We start from the raw sequence: 22,753 nt of genomic DNA, 5'->3' as shown, positions 1-22,753 counted from the left end.
TCCCAAGCCCTCATACAATTACACCTACAATGCGCAAGGACAACTCTACTGCGCTACTTGTGACCGCGTGTTCAAGACCAAGGTGGGTTTCGCAAGTCATATACGAGCACATGATCGAAATCAAGCTGCCATTATATGCCAGGGTGTCGCCGTCGACGGAAACGTCTAGGAGGACATCATCATCATCATACTAACAAAATCGAATAGAAAAATAATTGTACGTATGTGCAAAACATCAGTCTGTCAGCTAGAACATAATGTCAGCTTTATTAGGTCAGCTTATTTCAGTGCTTAATAACACTGATTCTAGCACAATACGACCAAATTTTGTATCGGATTTGCATGACCATAGTTTGTCGTATATGTGGCATCAAACGAGACTTGCATATTTAATTCATTCCAGTAAAAGCCATGTCACGTCTCACTCCCGAGTTTACTCTTTTGTTTCATTATTAGTAGGTAACCTCGCGGTCCAGAAATAAATAATTGGACGCTGCGAATGTTGCCTTCGTAATGTCATTTTTGCTGCAATCTAGAAGGCTCGTCGGCAAGACAAGCTTAAGCTGGCTTATTTTAAATTAAACAATGCTACTTGAAAAAGCTTTTAAGACGATTTCAAAGTTTATGAAGCGATTTTATCTTTCAGTCACCATTTTAATAGTTTATTTAACATAAAACAAACTCGTTTTGTGTGAAATGTGTATTACGAAATCGAATAGCAAGTAATAGTAGGTAAAAACAATAGTAAGTTTAATTCTACAAATCTATAAACTTAAGTAACAGTTATTACAGTTACCTTAATAATAATAATTAACAAATAAATAATATTCTATTAAAAGTAGTAGAGTACAATTCCTTTAAAAATAAAAACTAACTAAATCATCAGGTAAAGGCCGACATTCTAAAATTCATGTATTAAATCTGTAGAAAAGGCAAATGTCAACGCAATCTGGTTTGGAAAGAGAAACGGCGAAATTAATAAAAATAAGGTAAAAACATTATTATTAATAAACCGCGATCAGAAATACAAGACCTACGGTTCAACTTTAATTAAGTATACCGCAAAACTAAGCCAAAAATATTTTAACATCATGAGGTATAATTACAATTTAAGAAACGCTCTGTATAATTCAATCTTAGACGCTTAGAAAAACTTCGGCGAAACAGTATTAATAGCCAATTCAAAGGCTCCCGAGCGGTGAATAAAAAACGAAGATGACATACAATGCTAATGAAAAATCGTTTTAAATTAATCAGACTGAGGATTATTTAAGGAAGGTATAGCACACCGCTAATGAAATTCTATTTTTATACTTGTACGGCCGGTATCCTACTAAATTTAAAAAAAACGTTGGCGCCTAGTAAATTTCTAGTCAAAGCTAATGGTGGGACAAGTCGACGGGACGTTTTCTTTACGATTTTCGTGTGTTTGTGGGAACAGGCACAAGCTCGCCGTCTCGCGCTGCCCAAATAGACGTTGCAAAATAACAGTGCGATAGCTTCCGTATAAATGGAGTGGACAACATTAATTACATAAAGATCGGAAACGCGAAGAGATTTAGAACGCCTAGTATTTTAACAGTTTAACAATTCAGTTATCCAAACGAGGACGAAGGATAACATAATATTAAAGCAAGATTTCTCAGCCAACCAAGGCATGTTTTGATTTGTAAGTGCTGAAGAACTTTCGGTACTGCGGTACCTCGACAGGCGTCTCCCCCGGTAGACCGCAGTTCGTCAATACCTCCAAGAATCTTTCTTCATTAAATTCTTTCCTCGCACAAAGTTCAGACACAAATGTAAGCCATTCATTTATATCTATTTCAGATTTACTGAAAGCAAAACAAAAATAATCCATTTTAAAATCAGACCTCATTGATTGTTTGTTGAAGTTTTTCAAAACTTTCCTCGTTATTTGTTTTCGTTTCCCGATTTCATTGCATCATTTTTATTATGCGTTAACCAAGGTTTTTTCAGTTGATTTTTGTGAGAGGTGAAAAGTGGAAAACTATTTCGGACTTTGGATTTAATGAGCTCAGACTCTGTCACTAAAATGCAAAAAGTGACTGGTATAGTATATAAAGTCATAGGTCAAAGACTTTGATGGTTTTGAGTCGAACCAAAAACACAGATCCAGATCTAAAAATCACTGAGGTAATTAAATATCTACTTCATGGGAAAAAAGTGTTAACAAACTTGTTACCCAAACTTATTAAACAAAATCCCCGTATCGGTCATGGTGAGCTTCCTATCGTCAAGAAGGCTGGCTTGACGCATCCAGTAGTCAGAGTTCCACAGAGTGATTGTGAGACCAGTTCTATTCTTGCTGTCGAATAGTTTGGCGAATGCAAAGAACTGGCTCTCAATAGTGGCCTGCTCTTCCTCCATTATTTTGGGTTAAGCTGAAAAAATTGAGACGAAACAAATAAATAAAAAAAAAATCTTGCCAGCCACTGATATTGACTTCTTATGCCTAATAGAAAGGCTTCAAAGTTTTCTACGTGTTACTATCTTATACATCTTTGTCCAGACTTTCAAAATAAATTATCTAAAAGTGACCGAAAAAATATTTTTTCACAGCTTTGTCCTCCTTAATCATTAACCATTTTTATGTCAGAGGTAAAAAATATCAATGTTGCAAGGGTAATATAATTTGTACTCCAATTAGAGGACTTCGATTTTGATAGCTTCCTAGTGCGTACTTCGAGATTATAAAATATAACATTTTCGAAAGCTTTCGTTGAAAACGTTAACTCGACTATTAGACCTGTCTATTAGTGGACCACTTCAAATCAACTTCACAAAGTTAAAGAATTCCATGAAATGTATGCAGAATTTTAAACTATGGCGAAATTCGAAACCCGCTTCGGACTCGATCGAACGTATCGAGTAGCTACAAGTGCATCGTGAAAAGAAACTTTCAATGGGTAGCTAGATATTGATTAAATCCAATTATAGAGTACATCAGAGGCAGGTATTGGATCCCTAACAAGGATATTTCAGTTAACCAGCCTCTGTATAAATTTGAACGGATACTACTACTAATTAGCAATGTCAGATGACGTCTGATAAAGAACTTATCAACCAATTTTTTTTTACACGTGCTTATGTTAAGATTAAAAAAAATCCAATTATTTTTACCTAACAGATAGACAGGGTTATTTTCGAATGTAGAAATAATAATTGATTGAGAAGAGTATGTCAAGGATGTTTTTCAATATGTTTTTTCACTAGCCTAATCGTCTTAATGGCTTTGCATCTGTGAAGACTCGTTTGATATCAATCTTATTGTGAGGCAAATTAATTGGCTGTCTGGATTATTTTCATTTTATAAATAACACAATTTGTTGATTTTATCTTACTTCTGATATCGACGTATCTATTGTGATGTACTTATTTTATTTTAGGAAAATAATTAGGTCGAAAACAATGAAGATAAAAAACTAAAAAAAATATTCCTATAGTTTATGTACCTATCAATTTCATAAAATAAACCTTTTAATAAACAGACCGTACTGCGAATTGGAATACACGAGAACATTCTATGAAATAAATTAATGCTGATGAAAAATTCATATTTTGCGAATTTAAGTTTAATTAAAACTCAATTTGAAAAAGGGAGATAACCAATAACATCTCATGTCAGTATTTTCTTTGAAAATGTGTTCGGGGATCAAAGCTGCATAGTTCCTGTTTTCCGCCTTATCTTCGATATTATTAGCATCAAAGACAACAATGTTCGCAGCAAGCCACCATAAATCACACTTAATAAGACTTGCGACTTGAAAGTCAATAGCGCAACTTCGTAAAATAGTTTCTAAAGAACTTGTCAATTGAAGAGCATCGCAAAGTATACTGTAATTATCGTGGTTTTACTGAGCGCCTTCATGCTATGTAGAGTTGATTAAGAAGTGATTTTATTAACAAAAGGGTTTTTTATAGAGCGGATGACAAAAAATACTAGATTTCGATTTCTTCATACTCAGAACTGTTAAAAATATAATATAATATAATATATAAAATATTAACAGAAAATAAACATTTTGAAGATAGTAAACATAGTACTTAGGGACTTGTATAACATTAAAATGCAAGTGATCATTAATTATTACATTCTTATTAACACACACATTTGCCGCATATTTCAAACAGCAAATCAAATTATCTCAAAACAGATACTTACAGTAAAAGAAATAAAAAAATCCAAAATAAACTCCAAAATGCTACAAAATTGTTGATTTGGTGTGCGTTGACATGACAGTTAATGGTTGCCATGGGTTACGTTCACAATGGAGGGTGCTTATTCTAAAAGCTATGGCGCCCTTTAGCGAAAAAACATGATTTCAACAATAATAATTCTAATGAGGTCGACACTCGTACGTGTTAACAAGTTTAGTACCCGTCAGTCCTAGAAAGCAAAATACAGTGAAATAAATTTCGAGTGACGTCACCTGCAAAATTTTATGATTTTAGTAGTCAGCCCCCACTTTTAATCTATTTCATCTTTAACTATATTGTCTTGAATCTTTTATCAGTTGTTGTTCAGACACAATTGTGTATTCTTATTTTACTTATATTTCCCTATCCCAAAGAGAGGTATTCATGCTAATTAAATCAATAGACAGAAAAACTGCAGTGTGTGTGACCAAACAAAACACGACCACACAACAGCATTAATTAAATTCACAGCTGACAATGCTAAATTCCTTCTATTTTTATCGAACATTGTAAAATCAGAATGCGATTTTATAGAGTTATTTGTATGGAAATATTTCGCAAAATATAATTTGAAAATTTTTCGACTGACGTATACAGCATGTACTTAATATAAAATTAAATTTGTGGAATATTAAATTTCATTCGGTGTAAGTTATTTCGGTAGCCACATTCTAGGTTGTAAAATTTTAAAGCTATTATATGGTGACGGCAATTTTCTGGAGCCGACAAGTTCTTCCTGTAATTTCACATGAGCGGTTATTAAATTTCTCATCTCATTTTAACATGATGCAGCCGGCTGAAGGATATTTAAATACTCCTATGAAGTCTATATTAACTTCTTCGGCATTAAAGTACTAAGAGCATTATTAAATGTTACTTGCCTATTAAGTGAATATTGGACTTTCTAGCTCAATTCTAGATTCGGAAGATTTGCTCTTATGTATGTATCCCCAAAATTCTAGTTCCTATATTCAGGCTTTCGCCAGTGCTCAAAATTAACTTTTACTTTCATAGTTTTAATTAGTTGGCCACTAGGCAACGTTGCAAAATATAACAACTGCCAAACAATATTTGCTCTGTAACAGTCATTATTTAGAGTACCGAAACTGATATCAAATATTCGTAAAACAAACGTTACAGAATAAATAACTGCACGTTTACAAAGCAATTGAAAATGAAACAATGTTTTTAAATGTTTTTCATTATTTTTTTACTCATCAATTTTTCATCATTTAGATATCTATTACGTAATGGACCCGTTCAATTTCATTCCTTTCTAATACGTCAACAACGAAATGCAATTTTATATTTTTTACTTTTGCTTTTATCGACAGTGGAGTTTAGCCTATCACATGTATTATTTTTTGGGGATCAAAAAAGATACAAATTACCATTTGCATACGTACACGGGCAAATCGATAATCAGAAACTAGTAATTAATATACAGTTTAATCTCCATTGTCTCAGCTTTATGCTTGATTTGCTGAGGTCAAAGCGGCCCTACTTACTACAGATTACTTGTTTGCATAGCATCCTTGATAGTTAATCCATTGTCAAAGGAGCGCGTTTATCAATGCGCCGTCTACCGCAATAAGTGACATACGCAGAATATGCGAAGCTAGTAATTACTAATTATATGTTAGAAATCGTGCTCTGACGTCACCTGAACCGGACCGTATTGATCAGAGGCCTGATTTACTATTGCGGTTGTCAAACGATATGATAATTACTGCATACAAGACAACAAGGAAATGAGATGACGAAAATTGAAACACATTAAATTGCAAATATACTTTGGATCTCAAAACTGTATCATACCTATATCAAATGTATATCAAATATCGATCCTCGCGTAGGATAAGCAATTATGTGATCCACGAACGATTGTTCGGAGTTTGGTAGTTTTTTTGCATGTGACTTGAATGCTTATAGCGTATCAAAGTTTACGTTTAACTCACGCCAGAATCTATTGCGAATTCTTCAAAATATAAGCTTTCATAGGGATAAATTGACAGGGGAAGCTATCGTTTTGCATTTCGTATTTTAATTAGACTACTACTACTATACTTCTCGCCCAAACTATAAAGATACAGCAATAAATTCATAAAAAAAAACAATAGTATAAGTTTTATAGAATAACATATAAGAAACCAATATATTATCAAGCGAATTATCTTGCCTGAAGCCACCATTGATGAGCGCGCGTTGCAAAAAATCACAATTCAAGTGTCCGACTTTGCATTTTTACCTCACAAAGGTCCAAGTGGTGCTTACATAATCCCGTCGTAACGACCACAATGAGTCTCATTCTCCAGATCTTGGATTGATGATTTATTTGATACTAGCTTGTTCGTATGGAGAATAGTGAAAACTATAAAAAAGAAATGTACTTGCTTGGTGTCTAAGCCAACCCTAACTTTATTTAAATAGGCTGTGAACCGAAATTCAGTAACTTTTCCAGGTGATGAAGACGTATAATAATGTATATGTTAGTTGAGCTCAGAGCGCTGAGTTCTAGTTTCAGTGCATCGATTTGAACGACACGTGTAACGAAACGACCGACTTGATTGGACTAATGGACGGACAACGTTTACATCTATGGTAAAACAGTTTCAATTTCATACTAAAACAAATTGAAGTAATTCTAATACGTAGAACTTTATTTAATATTCATTTGATTTAAAAATATTTCGAAATAGTATACGTTCATTTTTGCGTAAAAATAAATATTAATAACTTGAAACGGATACGCAATCCGACATCAATAATTGTAAAATTGCGGCCGTTTTTTTGCAAGGCATTTAAAATAATGGCGGGTGTTGGTTTATGAAAACAGGCTGTATCGCGAATTAATTGTTGCTGGTCAACGTAAACTCGTATTGTTTTCGTTTTAAAATGTCACTGTCACTTTGTTGTTGCGACAGATTAGTTAATACTTGATAGAAAAACTCGGAAAACTGTGTTCCAGTGCCTACGGTTAAATTATATGAAGTTTGATTTGATAGTTTTTCACGCGTGTGAAATTATCAGATCTTAAAACAGTTTTTTTATATTATGAAGAGAAGCTCCTAACTGTTTCCCTGGAATTATAGGCGAGACTAAGCCAAGCCTCCAGCCAGAGCAAAGGAAAAGCTAACTGTGTTAGCTACTTCCCGCTGGGCACCCACCGCGAGGTTCGGAGCTCGACTTAGCGCGTTGCGAACAATCTTACTAAGGCAAACTGCAAAAGAGGTCTGAATGGCTTTATTTATTTAATATTTTGGCCGCTTCTAGCTAGCTTATACTAGAAACGGTGGAGTTTGAACGGTAACGACATTTTTAGCCAAACAAAAGTATTAATATTGCAATTTATGCGAATAGTCTTCACACGTAACCGCGGTAGTTAATTAAGAGTTGAATGTGAACTCGTCGTCTTAAATGTCAGGTATTTCATATTCTAGAGAGGTATATCTGGATTTATTAATATTATTCCTCGATCTAGGCCTTCACGATTGAGTTCACTTCACTGAACCACGTTTATGCGATTGCTTCGAAGTCTGATTTATGGATTATGTTTTTTTTTTATTTATGCTTACGTTTAAATTAAAAGTTATATTTTTCTTCTAAACACTTTTTTTTTAATCTTTTGAGATACGACAATATGTCTGGCATGAGTTTTGCCTTCTAGTGATTTCATGAAACCTGAAGTGTAAGTCAAATACGAAAGTTTTTAACTTCGGTTAAGGATCGTGTATCGCTCGTAATGTTTGCATGCGCGGAGGAATCGCGGGGAACTTCCGAGTGCTTCTACTTCTATGACTTCGAGAGCTTTATTATATTGTCTGTCTGTTACGTACAAATAGTATGAACGTAGTTCAATGCAGAAATTGAACGAGAAAAATTTCGTCCAGTCTGACTTCTGTTTTTTTTAATTTGAATTTTAGGAAGAGAACTCTTCTTGTAGTTTTTTGCGAGCTCTGAATAATCTCTATTGTGTCTAGTTTTTTTTTGACTCTATTAAGTTTAGAATTTATTTCTAGATAAGCCGCGATGGATGACGATACTGCCACATTAGACGGTCAATTCGTTGAGTTTGCGAAGTTGTACGATAACAAACGTGACGGCACTACAATCACTCTGTACAGGAGCGACTACTGGCTGCGGCAAGCAAAGGTGCTGGACGACAGGCATGTCACCATGACCGACACCGGACTGTGTTGGTGGAAATTTGAGTAATACTAATTATTATTTTTCATGGCATAAAGTAGATATTTTAACACTTAAATATGATAGAGCGATAAAGTCCTTTATTTATCGGATATAACTATTCCATTTTTCAATGGAGGCATTTAGTACAGCCTCGTGAGCACTCTTTACATGACAAGAAATGGGTAGTCAGAATCTTCCAGACTAAACCAGACCATCGATCGTGCAGTCTTCAGCGGTCGATGCACATTATATTTCCATGCGTAGTAATTCATCGCGCACATAACGCGGAGCATTAATGACACTTATTTAGGCAATGAAAGAGATAAATATGGTAATTTTTTAAATAAAATCTCAATGTTTCTCAGAAAGACGGAAATAACTTACGACGAGTGGTACGAGATATTAACGGATTTGTGCGTTGCCAAAGGCTTGGAGCAAGAAGCTGTCGAGATCCTTTTGACTAATTGTGGGTTACCGGGTAGCACTCCGGTGGTCGTGCCGCAGTACCGAGACTTCTTTGATTCCTATAAGTCGAAATCCAAGCTTGTGTTCTAATGCTGATGGAGAGACCAAGAAAACTATCGATAACAATCTTAACGATAATTTGATTGAAGATTGCCTCTCTCATTACGTATTCTTAACATGAATAACGGGGTTACGAATATATTATCGAGAGTATAACTTTTTGCTCATCACTTTTTTTGAAAATTTATTTCATGAGTAACGTTATAGAGTTTTTGAAAAGTTAGAAAATACTTTATTATAATAGTGTTCGATTTTTAAGTATTATTTTAAACATAAGATTTATTTTGTTTTGTTTTCTTAGTTTCACTGAACGTGTATTTAATATTAATTATGATATTTAGAATAAAAGCTTATTCGTTGTAATTATTATACTTTAAAATAAACATACCAGCGATAAATTTCCATATTCGCCAAATTTTGAATAATTTTCCAAGGTAATTATTTCATTAAAATAAACTAATATTCAATAACACAATACTAATAACGCTCGTAGAAAATGAATAAACATTGTTTTATATTTAATAGAACACATCGTAATAATAATACTCAGTCGCCATGGCCCAAATAATAAATACGGGGAATTATTTGAATATTGCTAGTAATAATTACCAATGTGTATTTAGTATAAATGAAAAATATAAACGCTGTTGCGTCATAGAATATACCTGTTTACACACTAATAGTTATTGATTTATAATCCAGTAAAATACTTTTCACTGTTTCCCTGTTTGAACGGAATTATTTGAAATTTCATTCGAACAGGGTAGTATGCAAACTAACTTTGCTTTTTGTCTTAATTTTCAATTATGTCTTAAATGAATCAAGATTTTGGTTTTTGAGGCAAGATTCCAATGTATTGCTCGTCTCGAATATTCTAGTTTGAAAGTCGATTTTCAATAATGGTCGATACGCAAAATCCTTTTATTCCTTAGGTACCTACCAACCTACATGTAAGATGTATTACATAAAGATGCTAACCTTCATATTCCGTCATAAATCAGAAGTATATTCATTTAGTATATTTACTTGTAAACCGCTGTAACCAATATACCCACGGGCGATGCAATCTGATTGACTTTCCCTAGTTGCCCTTTAAAATTGAGTGCGCGCCACCCACGCGAGCCACCCACGCGCTCCCACTCCCCCCTTCTCCCAGGGCTGCTGTGGGTGGTGCAACAACCATTTCCATCTGCCTCGATACTGGGAAATTTAGAATACCGACAACAAACTAATCATGTTACCGGAGGAATCAGATTTATTGGATATTTTTGCAGAGCCGTGACATTTTATCAATGTTAAAAAAATAATGGATTCCAAAAAAACTAAAGCTGAAAATCGGGTTAAAGTAAACTAGTAAAAGGAGTCCTCTGTTTCCAATCATTATGGGAGTTAGCCATGGCTTTGTTGTCAATGTGTACTTAGGAGAATTAACATTAACTCATTTAATTCTGAGCCATATTTTTTGGTTTTACGGATCATATCCGTTGCGGATCTTAGAAAGCGCAGCGCACTCGCAGCGTTGTCCCAGAAAATCCTTTTACCTTTAGAGCTATGCCATTTAAAATGTCATATTTTACAGCGCACAAAACTGTCGTTTGTACCCAAAAGTTAAACAGTTTATTTTTGGTGTAATCGCCGGTGAAAGCCTTTGACGTTTCATCATCACTGTTGACTTTGCGCCGTGCTTTGAGTTCAGCATATTTATTTAATGAAGCATTTAACGCATACGAGAATATTATTTGATGCGAAATGTTTATTTGGTCAACTAATTAAATATTTCGGGCAACATGGCTTCTTTGTGTGGTTCATTAAAAACATATTTAAATTCGAGAACGGTTTGGGAACCTCGCTTCGTTTTATGTTAAATTTAACATTTTATTATCACAGTTATGTTTCTAACAAGAACAGTGTTCATTAATTTTCATGGTGAAACTAACATAACCGCCTATAATAAATACGGTTATTACATTGACGTCCAAAATATCCATTAGACAAAGCTGAAACAATGCATAGTTTGTGTTCTGTGTAGCTTAAGCCTCAAAATTTTGGTCGGTTAAATACAATTTCAATTTAGCAAAGCATTTTCCTGTATCAACATAATATTCAGATTTACTTAGTAAAATTAATTAACCACAGAAATTGTTACTCGGTGGTCGAAATTCGCTGCAACTTTCCTTGCAATGTAATACGCACAGCATTTCTAAAGCCTTTTCATATTGTTCTAACTCAGGACAATGGATTTCACGTTCGGTTTCCAGTTAATTTTAATCTCTTTGCTCGTTTGACCTGTACTGTTCGACTGCTGGCGAACGAGTGCCAAACCCACACAAATATTGTTTTTGTTCGTACCGGATACCCGATGAATGATCTAGGTGCATCGAGCACGGGTTTCATTCGCCGACTGAGTTTTATTTAAATCTCTACGTGTACTTTTTTTGTTACGAGTCTAACTACGAGAATTTTCTAGTTTTCGAAGCCAATCCAATCGAATATGAAAAGTTGGAAAAATATATTTATTTCATATGAAAGGCTATTTTGGTACGACAATGTTGTGTAAGTGAAGCTCCTGACTAACAGGTAGAAACCGTGAAAGGGTTTTCTAGAATGTTCAACAATAGACGGTGTATTGAATGTTTCCCGTTTCTTTAAATTTTCTGCAGTTTTGCCTTTAAAAGGAAGTAAACCAGACGTGTTGAATATGGAGTTGGCTTCGTTTTATGTAACCGCCTATCAAAATGGTACTATACAGTATTGTAAACAGAGAGCCTGATTTATTCGCGAAGGTAAAATCCACCCAATTCCAGGTTCATTTAGATTAGTGCATTCTCAGTGCACAGCACGTATTGTTCCTTTACAAAAGCGGTCAGCCAAAATAGTTTCCAATTAGCTTTGTATTTAATTCAATCGCATTATTACCAAGCCACGAGTAGGTGTTTGTTTGTGTTATTTTTTTTGCGAATGTCAAAGGCGAGACTAAAATGAACAGTAAAGTGGTTGTTTTGTTGAATACACAATTTCCCTTTTTCATAGTTGTAAACAAGAAATAAATGTAATTTAGTTAATGTTATATGTTCAAAGCATAATGTGAAAATTTCTATGAACAAGTAGGTCTTTGAGCCAATGGTATGTTACACAACTTACGGTAAAAGAAAGAATTTTAGCCTTTGTTCTTTATTAAAGACTTCATTTCTGTTCTGCTTTATTTAATTTTAATCCTAGTGTCTCAGAGGATTTCACAAACATTCAGAACTAGCTTTCATGGATCACACAAACGTTAGTGCTAAGCTTGGATCGAACCCACGACACATCGTTCTCAGTCTTGGTCGATATCATTTTATCATTCAGTTGCTGAGATTCAATTGCAATTGTTTTAATTAAGATGACAGGTCAGTATCAAGTGACATATCGGAACGAAATGTCTTTTCTATATATTTGAACGTTTTTTTTTTGTGACGATTGTGGAAATGCCTCTTGGCTAGAGCGGCAAATAATGATCACTGACTTAGGCTCAAGTGTTCTGGTAAAATGGGCATCCATACTCATCTCAAACATGCAGTTTAACTGTTTAATTACAAATTTGAGATTCGACTATAGATTTGACCAAAAATTGTTTTTAAAACGCGTTACATGTATAATCCGTTTAAATCGGTGGGGGGAAATAAACTATGATGTCTCCGCGCTGCTGTTTTAACTTGATTATAAATTGAACTCTCAATTTAAAAAAACCCTCGATAATCGTCTGAGTTTGCGGTATCGGAATATTCCGAAAAAAAATATATCGGATAATCACCCTCACCAAACTATGATGTTTAATTTTAATTTAATTATTGTTTCATTTTTAAATAGCCATAGTTTTTATGTGAGTACCTCACGGGTTTTGTTTAAAAAATAAAGAAAAGAAACGATGAATGATTTTCGGGGATTTTCGATTAGGGGATTTTCCAAACATTGAGTATTTTACTAATTTTCGAAAAAGACAAAACTGGTTATATAAAAAAATCGAAGAAAGATTAGGCAAGATTTTAGTCTGGTGCTGTATGGATGGAAGCAATCGTCAGACGTAGAAATTAGAAAGTGATAACAGTTTTATAAATTAATGGACTTTTTATTATTTTGAAGGTTCCTGAGGTTATTCTTGATTTAAATAAGTTTTAAAAATTTCTAAGAACCTTTTTCGCTTCACTCACATTTAGATTAAATATTTATTTTCCGACTGGTGTGCTATAGGTATGTCCGAGCTTCTTCAAAATGTGCGCATGAGGACTCTAGTTCTAGAAAAATTTGATTATATATGAATTATGAATTTTATGGGAATTTTATGTAATTCTGTGAAAAAGAGTAGTTCTGTTAATGATTGAATAGTCGCCATATTTAAATATATGCATATGACGTCATAGAAGAAAGAACTGTAACCCAGCTACTTAAGTGCCCAGCACAACTACGACCGTCTCTTAAAGCACTACTTTCTCAGTCGTGAAAATTTGACCATGCACTATACGGCTTTTAATTCTAGTGTCTCGGAGAATTTCGCAAACATTCAGAATGAGCTTTCATGGATCACACAAACGTCAGTGCTTCTTGGAATTATAAACAGCGACCGTCTTCGATTAATACATCTTCATCTTAATATGGTGGTATCAAGTTCCCTGGTCATTACTCTTCGAACAATTTCCATCTTCACACTTATAAAGAAAGGTAATAAGCGTGACGAGAGAAGGAAAGCTTTTCTAGGAAGTAAAGTGATTTGATTAAGAATTGAAGACTTTGACTTTGATTAAGGAAGCAATTTATGTACGATTAAAAAGGTTTTTGGCCTTTTTTGTGTGTAAGAAAACATACATTAAACTACTATTACTTTATTCCTGGCTATCACTAAAGTTGATCATTTTGAGACCATTGCTGATTTAGAATTTTAAGACCTCGTGTTACATATTTTAAAGGCCTTATTATAGACATATATCTCTTATTAGAGGAATAATTTTATTACGTTCGTAAAATTCAGCACTTTCATAAATAAGAAACCGGGGCAGTGGCAGTGGCACTATACTACCTGACCAGCGCCCGTTAGACGAATAACAATGTTGCAAACGCTAGCTCTCATGAAATCCTTTGATTTATGACTTATATTAGAAATATATTTTTCTTTTATTTTGTAAACAAAAGTTAAGGGGATACAGTCAATTAAATCTCGTGTGACGTCACTTACCAGTAAGCTTTTTACTAGCAAGTGATGCTTTAGACCTTATATTTTACTTAAGTTCTTTTATCTTCCTTACTTTAAAATAGTGTGATATTTTGAAAAATAATTATTTTGTATTCTAGTGACGGACCAGATTATAATAGTATATTTAGGTAAATACACTATCGTGTTTTCATTGGAACTCGTATTTTCACCGTTGTATCAATATTCAACAAGAAACAGTAAATATGAGCAAACTGCACATCATATTCTACATGAGTGTGGTCCGGCAGGGTGGAGGTAACACGTTAATAGTTTACAGCCAACATCCGGTGTTGTTCACTATGAGGCTGATGCTGCCACTAGAGCAAATTTCCGTCCTTTTAGTCGCTTTTGAGGTTAAAATCAAAATATAGCTCTAATATAGGACCCATTAGCTAGTAACTTTGTATGTCTGGCTTGGCAACTTGATTTAATCAGCTGTCAATCATTCCCTTTGCGAGCTTCTGCTTTTGGTCTCCCGTTTGCGGAAATGGAGGGAAATGGAATATACTTTTCTGACTACTTTTTACTATTCCTGATTGAGGTTGTTGCGGTTTCCAAGACAGTCAATTATTTCTTCTGAGACACACTAAACTATAATGTTTCGGTGGTTTTCATGGGTAGCTTTGTAGAGTTTGGGTACAGGAGTTGCAGTGACAGGCATGTGTCTCGGGCTAGTACTAATCCAAGGAAGACCGTCGGAGCTTATAGCAACGTCGATTTTCTAGGCGGCCTGATCTCTGACCAAAGTGACATCAATGCAACTGGTAGTTAAAGATATGAAATTGTATACCTAGTTTTCTTTCGGGACGAAAGCATAATATATCTAGATACTTTTTTCAGCGGATTTTGTTTATTGTTTTTTGGCAGGGCACCTACACACTAATATCAATATTGCTATTATGTTCTAGATGGTAAGTAGTTGGAAAAGACGTTTCTCCTCTCGCAGCTCGCAGCTAAAATTGCTAAGCTGGGAAGGATGGGTGTATTGGGTGCTGTCCAATGTAATTTGATCCGCAAAAAGTGCTATTAAGTAGCCTCATTTAAACCAAAGAGTTTTAATTTTTGTCTTCATAAGTACATGGAAACAGTGAATGGAACTAGTATCTCAATGGAACTTTAAAGCGATTTACTTTAGCTGCCTTCATAATTTTGTTTGTTCAGCTAAAGGTGGTGACATTTTACTTAAAATTTATAACCAGCGTAGGAATGTCATTTGATCAGGGGAAGCTAATTTAGAACCATCGGTTTAGTTTCGAACTTATGTCTCATGCAGGTATAAAGTCCTCGATCGAATAGTAGAGTGATTCATTGTTACGGCGAAGGATCTGTGTTATTGGTTTTATTATTGTAATTGACTTGTTCTATAGAGTTTGGTTTGCTTGGTTACAATGTTTCTAGAGATTGGGCATTTGATAGTTTTGCTTGTTATCTTATATATTTTTTTAAAGATGCATTTAAGAAGCTTTTTATTTTCAACATTTTGGTTTAGAATTTTGGTATCAAAGCATTATTTTATAATAGAGTGGTTAATTAAAGAGTGATTCTGAGTATTATTTTAATTTATTTTTTTGGACGTTGGGCATTCGAGTAACTAAATTATTAAAAATAAATGTGAAACATGTCCATGACAGTGAAATCGAGTTCAGTAGTTATAATTAAGGTACATCTAAAGTTTCTGAGCTGTGGCAAAATGACAAAAATTGGAGTTACTACGAAGTTGTGGTGACGAAGGCGTTTTTGAGAAAAATGGAAAATAATGTGTTTTTTTCGATTATTCATTAAGATGAATGCATAACTAATAGATTTATATCCCTGGAAAATGTGACTCAAAACAAGCATTCGTGGATTACACAAACGCTTGTCTTACGCGGGGATCGAACCCGCGACATGTCGCGCTCAGTGGGTTTTGGCTTGGTGGCCTCAACCACTCGGCTATTCGTACAGTCAGAACACGACGTCCTCCGAAACGACTCGACCGATTCTCGTGAAATTTTAGGTGCATATTAAGTAGGTCTGAGAATAGGACATCTATTTTTCATAGCCGTATTATTTTTGTTCCCTAGACCTAATTTTTATGGCAAACAAAGTTTTCTGGGACACCTAGTTATACTCGTAGATATATATGTATACCTAAGTGATGATGATAAATAAACATGATGTGCATTTATATATTTTTTCTTGCACTTTTGTGGGTATATAACATAAATACCTACAACTCCCACTTCCCTACAATCTTGTATAATATAGACGCTAAAATTGGCGTTGGTTCAAATAAAAATGGGCCACTTGTTGCTCTACAGCGGTTGGTTGATGTTGATTGGGCCAGTGCTAGTCCCGCAAACTTTGCACAACCTGTTGCTTTCTCTTCAGGAATCATTTGTTTCTTATCCTGAAACGTTTCCTTAGTCCGTCATTTGTTTTAGCACTTTTTATCGCTACGCCCGCCAGACATTCTTTTAGACTGTCGCTAGGATAGTCGCACACGCACAATTTGTAACAGGATAAACAATGCATTCAATCGTTCCTGCAGCTTAAGTTGCAATGTAGTTTCGTCATCAATCTTCATCAATATGTGGTCTCAAGAACAATACTATAAAACGAAGGGCTTGTGGTGACTCAAGTGAACCAATGACAAAAAATTAGCGGCACGGGCTAACATGACAATGTTGGCACTTATTATCAAAAAATGGGCAAAATCCTGTAAAAATCGATTGAAGAAATTTCCAGCATATCATCGAATCTGCCCGTCACTTTATTTGACAATCTGTCAAAAAATTCAACGCAGACAGTATATTAAGGGCACTATTATGTGTGCAGCTAGCCTAAGGTATAATGCTGTGTCTGGCACTGTCCATCGTGTTTATCCCAGAGACAAATAGACATTTATTAATATCATTCACAGCTATATGCAACAGCACTTTGTTAAGTAACGAGAAGCATTTGTGTGAACCACGAATGCTCGTCTGAGTCTTTGTATCTTTGTGCGTATGACTTGAGTGTTTGTATCACCCAATACGACACAAGAATTAATTCCTTAGAGCGGGATTCGTAAAACAATATCTTCCGAGGTCACAGAAGTAGACAACAATAAACAAATCTAAATATAAATAAATATTCAACCGATTCCCGAACTTATTGCCATTGATCTGGATATAAGACTGACAAATAAGGAGTAAAGCTTGTATTGACTTTGGTTTTGTGAGTTTTCAAGGCGGAAATTGTTTAGAGTTTTTTCTTCATTTCGAAAATGAATTTATTTTGTAAGTATTGAAAGATGCGATAAAGAAAATTTAATTAACTTGTGTTGTGTTAGTTTTGTTTCTTGCTTCTTACAAATTAAATCACATGATTCTTAATATACGCTTTCGACGGTATAAGGCTAGGACTAGTTTATGGCAAGCGTGGGTATCTAGTATCTATCGCTTCTCCACGCTACACTCGAATCGGTTAACGCTAAAACATGAGAAACGCCTATGGAACTCCCTCGCCTTGAAAACGTTACGAATACTTCTAAACATCTGGCGTAATATCTCACTGACTCAAAGTCCACCTGTGTTGTTACAAGCCCCCAAAAAGATATACTTGTAAAACAAACTGCTTCCCGCTGTATATTCGTAGCAGATCGGATCGCACCAGATCGAAATGTAAATAGTAAACAACGTCGTCACAGCCGTTTGATTGAATCGACGAGAGAACACGAACAGCAATACTTATGGTATTATGTATGTAAATAGCGAGTAAATCGTTGTTGTTACGTAAATTCGAACGAAGGTCGAAAATTCGAAATACTGATCTGTTACTGTTGAGGATATACTAGACTTAATTGGAAAGCGGTCTGATGCCGCGGCGCGGGTCAGGTCGCCTTCAGATTTGTTTGTTTCGGCGCGAGTGGGCAATGAGCTCTTTCGCCTCCATTTCCTCAGGTTTTATTTGGTCGAGGATTAACTGTGATCTGTCGTGACTTCCCTTTTCACGACTTCCGTTGTTGTCTGCTAAAATGGTGTTTAACGATCGTACTCTAACTAGAAATGTTCTTTATTTAAATTTTGTTAGTTAAAAGCGTTCAGCTTTAAGCTTATATACATAAATAACAGCAAAGCAGTTTTGCAATAAATTATTTAAAAAGTGTTAGATCGCATTTTAGTAGGAGCTAAGCCTAACGTGACATTTTTTTAATTTCAACACTCTTGTTACCTTTTGTTCGTAAGTATTAACAAGGCTTTACTAAGGTTGGCTGTATATACACCTAATTAGTACAAAACTGATTCTATGAATCCTAGACACAAACATACACGACATACGTGCTACCGATGGCTCTGTATTCTTTGGAAATGAGTAACGTGAAATTCCTTCAATGTCTCAGTCCGATGTTCGATTGTTTCTTTTCGTTTTGTAAGCGGTCGCTTCTCAGTTCCAAAAAACACATGAATTTGGCAAACACTTACTGACTTCGAAGGTAAGATTTGCATATTTTCTGGAACATTGCAGTGGTCCGTTTTCATTATAGTTTTCCGAAGGCAGGTTGCCGACGGATATGAAAACGGACAACAAAGAAAAACTGCGAAAAGAGAATTTGGTTTAGTTTTTTTTTGAGCTGTAATAAGCCGTTGCTAATGAAGCTTGCTTTTTAATTAATTAAAGTATAAAACATTCTTTTTTCTTATACTATTTCTTGCGTCAAATTTTGTATAATTTCCCATGTTCTTTGTTTCGAAACTGACGCAAATATTTCAATAAAATTAAATACTTTTATAATACAAAAAAAGCCTCTATTATATAGTATCCTGTTTTCCTTTTCATCTACATGGCTTTAAATTCTCAGTATATGGATAACAAAATCATAACGCGTCCGTTTAAACCTATTTGACACATCCTGCCAAACGCAGTTGCGTCTATAAAATATTATTAATAAACCTGGAAAAGCTTAACGACAACGAGTATTGTTTATGTAACAAGGTTTTAATTAAAATGTAGACAATAAAGAGTTGACATGTTTTTTCCTGAATTAGTAAAACAGTTGCTTTTATCTACAGTTACAAAATTCAATTAAGTATTCTTTTCTTTTGTTGCTTACCTAAATGTGTTACAAAATATTATTTTCTGTAAAGGCAAAGAAAAACGAAGTTAATAGAATGAAAAATCTAATTTAACAATACTAGGATTCCAGCTTACGGTAAATCTTTTGTTTCTCTACGAACAATTTAATTAACGATGTCGGATAAGCAGACTGGGGAAATGAAATAATACAAATGAAAGTTCAAGCCTCTACATAGAAATGTAATCTTCGCCTGTCTATGCAACTAATGCTCTATTTTACAAACAATTGTATTTATCCGTTCGCTACCTACTCGATGGTAAAATCAAATTATAATTTTCTCTTTATTTTAAACAAAAGAATTATTCGATATTCATCTGGCTGGAAAATGAATACACAGCATAAAGAAAAAAGTAAAATTTCGTGCGGAAAATATGGAAAAAGTAGAGAAAAACACAAGTCTGTCTACTTAAATACGTTTTGTATTCTATAATGACTGATCTACCAAAACAAGTTAAATGGCAACTAACTATATGCAAATACACCATTTAAACAATGATAAACTTACCTTTAGAAAAAAGAAACATTAAGGAAATATATTCAACATTAAGTCGAGCATTTTCATGATAACTACCTTCGCATGAATTGGCTCTACGATATGAAGACACTTTTATAAATGAACAATTTTAAATTAAATTCTAGTTCCTACCGACAGTCAATAAGACATAAAGACATGTCCCTCCCATGCACCACATAATTACCTGTAACAAGATAAAATATTCGTTATAAAGCGTTCGACTCCAACTTACTTCGTATAGATAGTTCAACAGCTGTGGCTATCGAAGTTTTTATGGAAGGTTTGTTCGAGAACAGTGGCATACAAATAAAAACAGTATAAGAACACGGCGTCACTATTTATTTTCAAAAGTAACTTGCAAATAGCGCCGTGAGAAAAATAAGTTGAACTACGTGTTAACTATAAGAAGCTCATACTGAAGAACTTTCTTTCATTCTTTGCGGCTTACATAGTCAATACACATCTAGTATGCTGACGCAAAATAAAAAGTGCTTTTAAAAAAGTCCCTGACAAAGTCGGGAAACGTACCCCATATGGGGTTGAGTCGGTCATTACATGGGGATTAGGTAGTGAGCGTTTGTATGTTTTTTTATATAATTAAGTTGGTCTTGAGAATTATTTTGTTTCTGGTACAATTATTATCTAAACTCAAATAAATGGAGGGCCTTCTTCTTGTAGATGAAAGTTAAATACTCAAGGCTTCAACACAAGTAATATCAAACATGTTATTGACAATTTTATTTCTTGTCTAAATGTATTTTTTTATTTACATACTTATGAAAGTATCACACTGTTTCAAAATAATGCTCCGGGCATGACAAAACTTAATTGGTATTTTCATATTCGTGTGTATGTTCATAAAACTAGTTTTAGCTGAAGTTTCTTTATTGCAATAAAATTGCATAACAATACAGTATTAGATTCGACAGAGGGACGGAAAACTCGTAACGACTACGATACTACGATTTAATAATGCCACATGAGGGCCGATATGGAAAGTCAATAAAATATATTTGCAGTGCTTTAGATATGGATAAATCAGTTCTATGTGTACAGTGACATATTGACGTGTAATCTATACTAATTGTATTGCTGAAGAGTTTGTTTCTTTCTTTTAACGCGCTAATCTCAGGAACTACGGGTTCGAATTGAAAAATTATTTTTGTGTTGACTAGACCATTTATCAAGGAAGGCTATAGGCTAAATAACATCACGCTGCGACTTATAGGAGCGAAGATACAATGGAAAATGTGGGAAAAACGAGAAAATTCTAACCACGTGGACGAAGTCACGGGCAACAGCTAGTATTATATTATCTTTGCCATCGTTACCTATCACTATCAAATACGTTTCGAATTCACGGGATGGCTGCAAAGGATTAAAGCCCGATCTTTTAAACAGATTATACGGGGACGCCCGTCCAGCATACAAAGGCCTTTATGAGATATCTAAAATGTAATAGGACGGATGGGAACAGAAATGAAAAATGTAGAATAGATACAGAATTGTAAACTATTTATAAAATATTCCCTAGTTTGTAAAAGTTATTGTTATGAATTTTATAAATATTAATTATTTTCTATCGATACCTCTTAAAAATAATTTCTAGTTTTGTAAAACAAATTAGAATGCTATGGTGGTAGCCGACCCCAACATAGTTGGGAAAAGGCTAGGACGATGATGATGATGCTATGGGGGGCAGTTCCAAGGAATTGCAAGAAAACAATGTAGCCTACCTTTCTTCATAGGGAAATGTGAACATAGTCGCTTCTGACTGAATATTATTATTAAATTCATTGAAAATGAATATTATGATTTAAGCAAAATGCATTTCACATATTTTTCGAATGCAACCACAAAAATTGTATTTTAATATCGTGAAAGCATTTCGACAAATGCGTCTTGGATTCAATACCGAAAAGGTGAATTCGGGTTCGGGGCTGCATACAGGTCTTTACAACAAAATCATGCAGTCTGACGACCAAAGGCCAGTATAGGCAAGTGAAGACTTTTGACAAAGGAACGAGACACTCTATGTTGTGTTTTACGTGTGTCTTTGCAAGTGTACAAGCTAATTAAACGCGCTTTGGTGTAAAAAAAATACTACAAGATATAGGCTTCACCTTTTTGATACAAAAAAACCTTAAGCTGACTAGGGATGCTTATGATGCAAGAACTGCATTAAGCATTTTGAATTTGTTCAGATGCTCATAAAAATATATACCTATGATCTTACAAATCGAATTAATAAGTTAATACGAGAAACTGAATAGACCAAAGCTTAAGACAGTCTTCAAAGTCAGTCTATTAATTATAAGTTCATACGTAACAAGATGTTAGCCGTTGTCTTGCCGAGGTATCTACATATCAAACTTGGATTAACGAAGTACGGAGGTAACACTAGTCTAGTTCTAACTTAGTTCAGTTTAACTTATAATTCAGCTTTGGATAGTTCGATGCGGTTTGCTGCGGCAGAAGCCGTGTAACTCTCGTATTTGTATTAATTACGGAATGTATTTCATATATTCAACATGGAATTTAATACATGTTTAATTAATGAAACCTCAGGTACATGTATGTTGTATTGTTTTGCGTCATCGATTTTCATTTCACTGTCATTGACGGTTTTGTATTGACTCTACGTTTTTATTCATAGTTGATTACAGTTAAAACTAGACGTAAGTTACAGGCTACGAGCAAACGTTACCCAGTTAATAGTTTAGCATAGTAGACTTTGATATTTGTCAAAAAAACTGTTAAGGCATTCAGACAGATTTCCATAAAATTTTAGAAAAGTATTTATTATTTCATTTCGTAAACAAGAAATTAAATGCGTACAGTGATTTAAAATATCGAATGACGTCACTTACCAGTACGCTTTTTAATAGCAAGTGATTTTTTAGGTCCCTCTATCATACTTCTCTCTCTTTGTATCTTTCTTACTTTTTAATATTGTAATTAAATGAAAAATACGAATTAAAATGAT

General features: G+C 34.3%; 3 protein-coding genes across 3 annotated transcripts in view; 1 reads left to right on the top strand and 2 right to left on the bottom strand.

Annotated features, from left to right (window-relative positions):
• Positions 1-18,724, bottom strand: part of LOC113504150 (PDF receptor-like) — a gene marked incomplete at its 5' end in the record, with an annotated part of 40,431 nt that extends 21,707 nt beyond the window's left edge. Inside the window, one exon of the mRNA XM_026886312.1 lies at positions 18,601-18,724. Coding sequence (XP_026742113.1) covers positions 18,601-18,724 — 124 coding nt within the window. The remainder of the gene's footprint in view (positions 1-18,600) is intronic.
• On the bottom strand, positions 835-3,394 carry LOC113504151. Its single transcript, XM_026886313.1, has 3 exons — positions 3,142-3,394; positions 2,204-2,402; positions 835-1,832 (listed from the first exon to the last, which is right to left on the bottom strand). The coding sequence occupies exons 2-3, from the start codon at positions 2,386-2,388 to the stop codon at positions 1,643-1,645; spliced, it is 375 nt and encodes a 124-aa protein (XP_026742114.1). The 5' UTR covers positions 2,389-2,402; positions 3,142-3,394; the 3' UTR covers positions 835-1,642.
• LOC113504152 (TPPP family protein CG45057-like) lies at positions 7,038-9,169 on the top strand. The gene is made up of 3 exons (XM_026886315.1): positions 7,038-7,449; positions 8,238-8,429; positions 8,772-9,169. Exons 2-3 carry the CDS (start codon positions 8,248-8,250, stop codon positions 8,959-8,961), a joined length of 372 nt encoding a protein of 123 aa, XP_026742116.1. The 5' UTR covers positions 7,038-7,449; positions 8,238-8,247; the 3' UTR covers positions 8,962-9,169.
• Positions 18,725-22,753: the final 4,029 nt, after the last annotated feature.

This window comes from Trichoplusia ni, chromosome 21 (genome assembly GCF_003590095.1).
Source record: "Trichoplusia ni isolate ovarian cell line Hi5 chromosome 21, tn1, whole genome shotgun sequence".
In the NCBI taxonomy this organism is placed as follows: Eukaryota; Metazoa; Arthropoda; class Insecta; order Lepidoptera; family Noctuidae; genus Trichoplusia; species Trichoplusia ni.
This window is presented reverse-complemented; position numbering and strand designations above follow the sequence as displayed.